Consider the following 10,999-nt stretch of genomic DNA (forward strand, 5'->3'; position numbering starts at 1 on the left):
GAACCGTCTGTGACTCCAGTTCCAGGGGATCCATGGCACCAAGGCATGCACATGATACACACACACACACACAAATATACACACATACACACACACACACACACACACACACACACACACACACACACACATATATATATATATATATATATATATATATATATATATATATATATATGCATGCAGGCAAAATACCCACACATATACAATAAATAAACCTTTTTAAAATGTACATTCATGCCTAAAAAACAGTTACTTTATTTTGCATGTATTACAAATTTATATAAAGATTTTCATTGTGTGCAATCTTCTGGGGCTTGATTTTTCTAGATAGAATAATGGCTTTGCTGGTTTTTTGTTTTTTATGCTTCTGTCTGTGACTGTGAATCAGCCCTTTTTTCATTGTGTTCTGATAACCCAGAACACACATCCTGCATCCACTTATTCAGGCCTCCTTCCATCCTTGACAGCGGGGCCAGTGCCATGCTGTTGCACGGTAACCAGTGGTGATGTGTTTTCTTGCTGCCAGGGGTTAGCAGGTGCCAAGTAGATGAAATGTCACATTGCAGTCTGTACAAGAGTGAGAATTCCTGGTTGCTATCCAAAGTGGTGTTTAAAATGAATATCAACAGTGAATGAGACATATTCATTGGCATGCCTAGTGTGCTTGGAGGGCCTTGAGTTCTCAGGCACCCTGATCCTTGCTAGGTGGATGTTAATGTAGGTTTTTGTGGCTTTGATTGGCATTTCTCTCATGCCCACAAGGTGGAACATCACCTTACATATCTATGAATGTTGGGTAAGATGCTTTCCTGTGACTCTTACCTGTGTTATTAATTTCCTCACTGCTATGACAAGGCACCTCACAAAAGGCGTGTTTCTTTTGCACAGTGAGTCTGGAATTCAATTTCATCTTCCAGTTCCACCCAGTGAATAAATCCTCTTTTCTCTTACGCATCAAAGTTCCAGATATCAGAGTCTTTCCCGACCTGTTCTCTGCTCATGGTCAGCAGATAGTTACAGGCTTCATATCCAAGCTCACATAAGATTTTTCTGGTTGGGGCTGGAGAGATGGCTCAGAGGTTAAGAGCACTGACTGCTCTTTGAGAGGTCCTGAGTTCAGTTCCCAACAACCACATGGTGGCTCACAACCATCTATAATGTGATATGATGCCCTCTTCTAGCCTGCAGGTATACATGTAGGCAGAACACTGTATATATAATAATAAATAAATCTTTTTTAAAATGATTTTCTGGTCACATGAAACAGCCTGACATCAATTCTGCACCATAAGTTGCAAGAGCAAAAAACATCTTATTTTGTCCCCCTAGGATAAATGCTACCAGTATTGGCCAACAGAGGGCTCAGTGACTCACGGAGATATAACTATAGAAATAAAGAGTGACACCCTGTCTGAAGCCATCAGCATACGAGACTTCCTGGTTACTTTCAAACAGGTATTACTGCTGTGATCCCCCAAACTCCAATGGGCCTCAGAAAGCATCATCACTTGGGATGTGCTTCCTGCTGTACCAGGGTGGGCCCTGAACTTGTCACCACCTATCTGTTCTTAAGTCCCAGACTAGTGGAACATCCGGTGGTAGACATCCCATGAAATTCTGGCTTCTATGGCCACCTGCCTCCTGCTGGAGAATGAGTTTGATGACAAAGAGGTTAATTTACTGGGTCTTGTACCAACCACCGCTCCTGGGGAGAGTGGCCATAGCTGGGGATAGAGGAACAGCGGACCTGAAGGATCGTGAGGAAGCCTCCTGGGCCCATTCTAAAATTGCTCACTGTCCCTGTCCATACTGGACCTTTAGCTCTAACTACACAAAGCCTATGCCATTTGGCTGGGTGAGAGGTAGAAGAGCTCGCAGGGTGGATCACAGTCAGTTTGGGAAAGCTCTACTTGTCAGCAGTGGATACCTGAGCCCTGGGGTTTCCTCCAGCCCCTAGTGAGAGCTCAGAGCCTAATTTCCCAAGAATTGTGAGTCTTATCTTTGAGTGAAGCCCACCAAGGAACCTGAAAGGGCTGGGCAGAGACTAATGGGGATCCAGAAGGAAGCCTTGTCACTGCTAGCCAGGCCCTGGACTACCTAGGAGGGGCTTCAAGACCCAGAAGGACCCATGGGCAGGCAGACAGGTCCCTGCCCGGATGGAGGACAGCCTCCACTGAGACTTCTCTCCCGTCTGTAGCCCCTGGCCCGGCAGGAAGAGCAGGTCCGCATGGTGAGACAATTCCATTTCCACGGCTGGCCTGAGGTCGGAATCCCTGCTGAAGGCAAAGGCATGATCGACCTCATCGCAGCAGTGCAGAAACAGCAGCAGCAGACAGGCAACCACCCCATCACCGTGCACTGCAGGTGAGCCGCCCCTTCCCCACAGGTCCTGTCCCAGCTGGACAGCCAAAGCAGGACATATGTTCCTAGAGACCTACTGTAGCCAGGGAGAACCGGATAGCTGCTCTGGGGGGATTGTTTCCCTAGACTGTGTGTCACCTTCCCTTTCATACATGTACACATAACTTCACAGGTGGGCACAAAAGCCACTTCATTACATATGCAGAATGCACATGCGGCAGCGGGGGCGGGGTGTGGTCAAGATGGACACAGGGTACTAGAGCCTGTTGAAGTCACCTAAACCTCCCAGGCATAACCTTCAGATGCCCCCCTGGGTTTCAGCTTACCTGCGCTCACTCTGAAAGGCAGCTGGGGCGTTGGCTACCACCTCCCTCCCCACTACCCACCCTCTACCACCCTCATTACCCACCCTCTACTTCACTCCTCACTACCCACTTTCTCTCTCTCTCCTGGCTTGGGAAACGTTCAATGTAGCTGAATGAAAGCACAGGATGAAATATGCGGACCCCTATGAACAGGTCTAGCTGGGTCTCTCTCTCTCTCTCTCTCTCTCTCTCTCTCTGTGTGTGTGTGTGTGTGTGTGTGTGTGATCATGAGATAGTATAATCCATGAAGGTCAGAGGCCAAGCTCAGGCATAAACCACCTTCCCTCGGTTTCACATTTGCTGGTTAAGCTACCTTGGGTAGCCAGGGAGCCCCAGGGATCCTCCTGCTTTCACCTTTGTGCCCAGCTTTTTTTTTTTTTTAATGTAATACCTGGAGATTGAACTCAGGTCCTTGTGCTTACATGGCAAGTCCTTTACCAACTGAGCTATCTCCCTAGACCCCAGTCTGGGATCTCTAAAGTAAACTTGTTCCAACATCCAGGCTCAAGACAGCCAACTAGCCAGGCCCGTGGCAAGAAGCATATAGAGAGACAGTGAACGTATGGCAGACTTGCAACTCCCCTGCATCCCTGGCTGAGCTGGTCCTGCCTGCCCTGAACTATGCCACCCGCTGCAATCATCTTGGCCACACTTGCTAAGCCCTGGCAAGCAGCAGTTTAGAATGGTTATATTCTTGGGTGATTCTCGCTAGCTGCTGGAGCTGTGGTTGTTTCATTTCCTGAACATTTCACTCCAACTTAGGGACACTCTTTATTTCCACCCACTATCCTATCCTTGCTGTCCAAAGAGCCCCTGTTTAGTAAGAGGGATGGACACTCTCCCTGTGTAGATAGCCCACCTACTGCAGTCCATGCCTGGCCAGCAGGTGGCGCTCGCACCTCGGTTTTCAGACTCAGGAGTCTCTCCAGAGATCCCTGAAAATGAACTAGAAATGCTGAGTGTCTCTTTGCTCTGCAAAGCTGGAGGTGAGTTCTGCAAGCCCAGACACCAGGTGGCAGCCATGGGAATAAACCACAACAGTAGATCCTGAATCTCCACGTTTGTGGAAATTCCAAGAGGTTCAAAGACAACCATGACCCTCCAGAGAGTGCCTCCTGTAGCCTCTTCTAGACCTCTTCTGAGAGGCCTGGCTCATCAGGTCAACCACCATCTTCGGGGGAGCTCCTTATTCCTAGCGGAGAGCATGCTATTATGCCATCCCTGAAATGCTGCCTTTAGGTGTCAAATGCGCTAGAAACCAGGCCTCGGTACTCACCAGGGTCTCTTCTGATACTTAAGAGAAAAGGGTTGTGTTTCTAATGCATCCTAGGTAATGATGAGCTGATGGTCCGGTCCGTCAAGGAACCACTACTAAAAAGCATCTAAGTTGTCCCCATCCATTTCAGGCAGTGCCTGACTGCTATGCTTAGGGAAGGAAGCGAGGTTCTGCTTGCTGGATCTTGCTGTTTTGTGTATGCGTGCATACCTGCTGGTGTGCGTGCATGTGTTCATGCATGGGTGCGTGTGTGTGTTCCTCTAAGCTTTAGTCAAGGGGCTCGAGAGATGGCTCAGTCAATATTGTGTTTTGCTGTACAATACAAGCGTCTTTACCCACATAAAACGCCAGGTGAGGTTGTGCGCACCTTTCGCACTAGTAGAGGCACAGGCCCCTAGGGGACTGGTAAGCAGACAGCCGTGCCACAATGAGTTCTAGGTTCAGTCAAAGAGCCTGTCCAAAAAGAAGGTGGAAAACAACAGAGAAAGGCAGCAAACATGGGCCTCTGGCCTCTACCTGGATGTGCACTCACAAACTGTCAGACGTGTGTGGTGCCTTTCAGTGACTGACACTGCAGTTCTGCCCTGGGGTTTCGGGGGGGGGGGGCAGGGAGGTCAAGTGTCCGGGTCTCATCCCGAGAGCACTCTTGTTTGCCTTGCCTTCACTAAGCGTGTTTCCTCCACAGCGCGGGAGCCGGTCGGACGGGTACATTCATAGCACTCAGCAACATTTTGGAGCGAGTGAAAGCCGAGGGTCTCCTAGATGTGTTTCAAGCTGTGAAGAGTTTAAGACTTCAGAGGCCACACATGGTGCAAACCCTGGTAAGGCTCTGAACGGTCTGATGTTCCAGAAGAGTCGAGAATTGTTTCATGTATTTGATGTGGGTTTCATTAAAGGAACACCCGGTGTAGTGGATGGGGTGGGGGTGGGGGTGGATGGGAGGATACATGTCCCAGAGAGCCTGACCCAGCTGCAGCAGCCTTTCACAGGAAAGCTTTGCCCCCAGTCTTAGGGGGAGTCTTCCCAGCAAGACTCAGGAGAAGGAGCTCATCACAAATTTTATTTCCATTTGAAAACACTATTACGGGGAGTTCAAAAGCAGCCCTGAAGTTCAAAGGCCTGGTGCTTCTTAGTTTCTGCGGTCCACTGTTGACATTTGGTCTGTCTGTCTGTCTTTGGAAGGTCTCACTCAACCTCAAGGGTCTGGCCAGGGCGGGGGCGGGGGGGGGGGCGCAGCAGGTCTCCTCACATCCAATTGCTCTGCATATTCTCTTTCATTACCCAGGGCACACTTCGTGGATATAAGGAGAGACTCCGCACTGAGCTCTAAAATGTTTCATGTCTAAGGAGCAAGTGCAGAGTTAATGGCTGTTCTCAGTCAGTGTTTCCCTGGGGCCTCCTAATTAGGACTTCTCTGCCACCTGTTCACTCTGCACACGTTCCTGACAGGCAGCCCGACCCGAGTGCAATAGTTGGGCTGTGGCGGTAATAATAGAAGGGCTCCACACAAACCTGAGACATTTAGTCTTGCAAATTCTAATGACATTTGTATCAATATAAAATCACTTGAGGGCTGGAGAGATGGCTCAGAGGTTAAGAGCACTGGCTGCTCTTCCAAAGGTCCTGAGTTCAATTCCCAGCAACCACATGGTAGCTAATAACCATCTATAATGAGATCTGGTGCCCTCGCAGGCATACATGCAGGCAGACCACCGTACACTAAATAAATAAATATGTAAAAATAAAATAAAATAAAATCATGAGCCAGGGGTGGTGGCACATGCCTGTAATCCCAGCACCCAGGGAGGCAAAGGCAAGCATATCTCTGTGAATTCAAAGTCAGCCTGATCTACAAAGCAAGTGCAGGACAGCCAAGGCTACTCAGAGAAACCCTGTCTCAGAAAAAAAAAAAAAAAAAAAAAAGATTTTCACTTGCTTAATTACAGTTATAAATTAGGCAGTGTGAACTTTACTCTTTGATGTCAGAACTATGGTTCTTTTTTCTACTTCAGAAATAGTTTCCATGCAGATGTGACGGCACATGCCTATAATTCCAGCACTTGGGAGATTGAGGCAGGAAGATCATGAGGCTAGGATGAGCAAAATGAAACTCTGTCACAAAACAACAAACCACTCTCTCCCTCCCTCCTTTTCCCACTCTCTCCCTTTCCTCCCCCCTTCTCTCTCTGCTCTTACATACACACACACACACACACACACACACACACACACACACACATACACCCTGGCCTTGAGAAACAGCTGTATTGATAAAGCTTGTCTTGCAAGCATAAGAACCTGAGTTTCATTGCCCTAGGAGCCACACACACACACACACACACACACACACACACACACACACACACACACACACACATGATAGCATGTGCACACACATGTACTTGTAATCCCACACCTGAGCAGTAGTGACAGGTTTCCTGGGGCTCACAGGCAGCCAGCCTATTCTACTTGGCAGTTTCTAGGCCAGTGAGAGACCCTGTCTCAAAAACCAGTCAGACAGCACTTAAGAAAGGCCACCTGAGGTTAACTTCTGCTCTCCACATGCAAGCAAACACATGTGTACCAGCACACATGCAAATGTGCGCATAGGTCGGTGCACACATACACAAAATGTTTTCCAATGTCAATATGAAAGCAGACTTGCTTTCCTAAGACCATTCTGGAAATACACTAGTGTGAAGCTAAAATTTGACGTTTTTCACATGGAGAAGCAGCTTGGTTTGGAGCATGTCTCGTGCCTCAAAGCCATGTTAGGTAACAGAAGCTGGTGTGTGGGAAGGAGCCACAGTCTTTGACGCATCAACAGACTGACCTACATCTGGTCTTCTCCCGCAGCCTCTGATTAAACGCATCAAGCACTGTGTGGAGCAGCTCACTAATACACTCTCATTTTCTTTTCAGGAGCAATATGAATTCTGCTACAAAGTGGTACAAGATTTTATCGATATATTTTCTGATTATGCAAATTTCAAATGAAGATTCCTGCCTTAAAATATTTTTAATTTAATGGTCAGTATATTTTGTAAAAAAAAAAAACGAAAAAGAAAAGAAAGAAAGAAAAGAAAAGAAAGAAAATCATGTTAATTTATTTCCTAGTGGACATTAATATCCTTCCTAATTCCTTTGTATATATTTTTGTTATGTTCTAAAGGCTACCTGCTGTGAGGTTATTAAATCTTAAATGCCCTTTTAAAAATTGGAATAATGTGTTAAGGTCAAATACTATCTGGGAAGATATATATTTCTGTTAATATCAGTCAATATCTTAATTCTCCTAGATTCACATCATGTGATGTCACACGTCATGCATCTGTAAATGTAACTCTTAATATGTCAAATGTGTTTGTGAAAGGCACTAAACACGAAGGCCCTTGTGGAGAAAACGGTTGAGGAGTCAGAGTCAGGTCATATTTACCCTCTCCACCAACTGTCGGACCCAGGGCATCAGGGTGTGGCAAACAGTGTCCATGGAGGCTTGGGTAAAGTCCTGGGTCTCAGCCATGTGGTTCATCTGTAAATCCAAAAGATCAGAGAAGGGACCAGGCATGGCAGTGTGTTTCTAGCACTTTGAGGGGCAGAGGCATGAGGATTGCTTTCAGATCAGGCCAGCTTGGGCTACAGTGAGACTCTGTCTCAAAAAAATTCATGTTCAAAACAAAACAAAACAGAAAATATTTTAAAACCTAAATCCAGGTCTCAGACCCACAAAGGGTAGGTGGTGACTTTCCCATGAGTTTTAAAGGGCATTTAGTTATGAGAGCTGTGTCTCTGCCACTGTAGACTTGATATCTACAGTATCTCCCAAGCTAACTATCAGAGCTGTGTTCCTGGAACCACCTGCTGCCTGTCTGACTGGCTCAGAATCCAGCCAAACTCATTTCCAGTGTCCCTCTCACTGGCCCTCCTGCCTGTGCTGGCCTTAACTGGTCCTACAGGCCCAATGCAAAGGTACTTTCCTCCCTTCTACACTGAGATAAAGTGTCTTACACACACACACACACACACACACACACACACACACACTGGTAGAACAGGTAAAATGACCACAAATAATTGCACTGTAAACTTCCTGACAGGCATATTTTGGTATATCAGATTTTCTTTGTAAAAAGTTAAGATGGTTTGTAAGAAAGGAAACCTTAAAATCTAGATTTGTACAGTTTTTTTTTAAATGTCCCACTCCTCGGTCTTTAATTTAAAAGAAATGAGAGAGAGACAGAGAGAGAGAGAGAGAGAGAGAGAGAGAGAGAGAGAGAGAGAGAGAGAGAGAGAGAGAGAAATCCTAACTTGAAGTCTTACTTACCTTTGAATGGAAGTGCTGCTGAGGCCTCCGAGTGCAGGCGGCAGTGACGTCACACTGCATGAGAGGAGTAGGTTAGGGGAAGGACGGGGGTGGGAAGGGTGAATGTAGAAACATTGACTTCAACAAAATGATCTTCCTATGGCATTTAGATACCTAGCAAATGAGCACAATGTTTAAAAAAAAAAGAGAGAGACATCTGGTCTAACTCACTGAAGGCTTTGAACATACGCAGTTTGGGTACGTTTTGGTTTTTGTTTTTGTTTTTGTTTTTTGTTTTTTTTTTTACTTTATTTTTTACTTTTTAAAAAGAGAGTCTCCATGAAGGACTGATCATGCCTGTTTGTCCTTGTTCATTTATAGTGTGTACGGGGGACAACCCCAGGGTCGGTCGCCTCCTCATAAAGGGGAACAGGTCACCAAGCTTCTCTCAGCCCCCACAGCTCTGAGTTCCATCCAGAGGCACAAGCCGGCACCCAGCATGCAAGGGTGCAGTCAGACAATGGCCACCGTGACCATCAGCAGCTGCACCCAGGGCTAACTGCGTGCACTGAACTCGGCCTCCCCTTCTCCGTGCAGCGGTGGAGCATAGGCACAAGACTGTGATGATGATGATGATGACGACGATGAGAGAGCATGGAACTTTCCCTGGCCAGTAGTCTCATTTGGCTCCATGTTTGACCTCAAGTCCAAGCCTTGCTTTGACTGAAGCAGGACAGAGGGCAGTAAGCTTCTACTCTGTACCCCAAGCCCATCAGAACAAAGGTGACCTCACACTGGTCCCAAGCCAAACAAAGTTCGGCTATGCGCCTTGGCACCCCAGTTTGGTCCTCGAATGCCAGGCACTTCTTGTATCAAGAAATGCCTTTAGGGTCGATCTTTTCAGGGTGTCTAGAAAACTGTTGGTGTTTTTTCCTCCTCACCTTGGGGATGCCCCCAGCTTCCTCTGCAGGAGCCCCGCCCGTTTCTAAATAGCTTGTCCCATTCCAGAGAGAAACAGAAGCCACTCTCCTGTGGGCACAGTTGGGGCAGCACTTGTCCTTCTGTGGAGTGGTCAGTCCCTCTAGTCTCTTAATGCCACATCCAAATTCAGCAAGGGGCATCCTAGCAGGGCCTCAGCATCTTCTCTGTGTGTTTGGCATGTCCTTCTCTTCTTTCAGTCAAAGAAGGTCCAGTATGTGCCAGCGGACAGCCTGGCACCAACAATGGCCTTCTCATCTCTCTGTTGAATGCATGCAGTTGTGTTCAGATGCCAAATAGTAATCAGAGCCAGGGGTTCTGATCAGGTGCGTCCCTTGGTCACTGTGTGACCTGTTTTTACTTTCTCTCTCCGTATGCTCGAAGAACAAGGAATGCACACTTGTGTTTTCCAAGGTATTTTTTATGTGTTTTTAAAAACTTTTTTAAATGAACCTGATACCTGGGTTTTCAGCATTTGGAGACACGGCCACGTTGTTGGGTTTTGTTTTGTTTGTTTGTTTTTCTTTCATGTGTAGTTACTGATATATTCTCATTTGTAACCAAGCCATGTTTAATTTATGTGCACTTTATAATATGTGTATATGTGTCATGGTTCCAGCTCTCATATATTCTTTGATTATATTTACCATTTGGTCTTGCTGATTATAATGCCAGTGAATGTCGCTGAACTCTCGGGACATGTGGACTGCAAGATCGGAAACATCCTGATGCGAGAATAAACTTTTGACCACCGGCCCTGTACCTGTGCATCTCTCGTCACATTTCCAAACGTCACCCCTAGGCCTGAAGCCCAAGTCCCTTTACACACAGCGTGCATTGAGGGCTGGGAGCATAGCTCCACGCTCCAGCACTTACTCAGCATGTGTGAGGCCCCAGGTGGTTACAACCCCGGCACCAAAGACATTGATTGGGTTTACAAAAACAACTTACTCTTATTTTTAAGTTAATGTGTGTGTGTGTGTGCGCGCGCGCGTGCGCACGCATGCATGAAGGTGCATGAGTGTGCACACAGGTGCATGAGTGTGTGCACAGGTGCATGAGTTCACAGGTACAAGTGGAGGCTAGGGGACAACCTTGGGAACCTTGGGTGTCATCATTAGGAATGCTGTCCATTAGGCATGCTGCTCACCTTCTTTTTTTTTTTTTTTTTTTTTTCCTACGTTTTTTATTAATTTATTCATATTACATCTCGATTGTTAGCCCTTCCCCTGTTTCCTCCCATTCTTCCCTCCCTCCCACTTCCCCCCTCCTCCCTTCCCATATGTCTGTGATTGAGGGAGACCTCCTCCCCCTATATATGCTCTTAGAATATCGAGTCTCTTCTTGGTAACTTGCTATTCTTCTCTGAGTGCCGCCAGGCCTCCCCATCCAGGGGACGTGGTCAGAAAAGGGGCACCAGAGTTCGTGTGAGAGTCAGATCTCACTCTCCACTCAACGGTGGAGAATGTCATGTTTGTCGGCTAGGTCTTGGTAGGGGTTCGAAGTTTACTGCTTATATTCTCCTTGGCTGGTGCCTTAGTTTGAGGAGGACCCCAGGACCCAGATCTGCCTGTCATAAAGTTCTTCTTGTAGGTTTCCAGGACCCTGTGGGTCCTACTATTTCCCCATTCTTCCAATGCTACTCTCGCCTAAAGTCTCAATAGGATGTCCTTTCCTCTGACCCACTTTCTTGGTAAGTAAAATTTTTCATGG

General features: G+C 46.8%; 1 protein-coding gene across 3 annotated transcripts in view; it reads left to right on the top strand.

Moving 5' to 3' along the window:
• Ptpre (protein tyrosine phosphatase receptor type E) overlaps positions 1-8,920 on the top strand; it is a 74,087-nt gene extending 65,167 nt beyond the window's left edge. For all 3 annotated transcript variants that reach the window (XM_051145491.1, XM_051145490.1, XM_051145488.1), the window contains 5 exons: positions 1,333-1,458; positions 2,201-2,367; positions 4,691-4,826; positions 6,928-7,035; positions 8,690-8,920. In XM_051145491.1, coding sequence (XP_051001448.1) covers positions 1,333-1,458; positions 2,201-2,367; positions 4,691-4,826; positions 6,928-7,002 — 504 coding nt within the window. In that variant the 3' untranslated portion in view covers positions 7,003-7,035; positions 8,690-8,920. The remainder of the gene's footprint in view (positions 1-1,332; positions 1,459-2,200; positions 2,368-4,690; positions 4,827-6,927; positions 7,036-8,689) is intronic.
• Positions 8,921-10,999: the final 2,079 nt, after the last annotated feature.

This window comes from Acomys russatus, chromosome 5 (genome assembly GCF_903995435.1).
Source record: "Acomys russatus chromosome 5, mAcoRus1.1, whole genome shotgun sequence".
NCBI classification, from domain to species: Eukaryota; Metazoa; Chordata; class Mammalia; order Rodentia; family Muridae; genus Acomys; species Acomys russatus.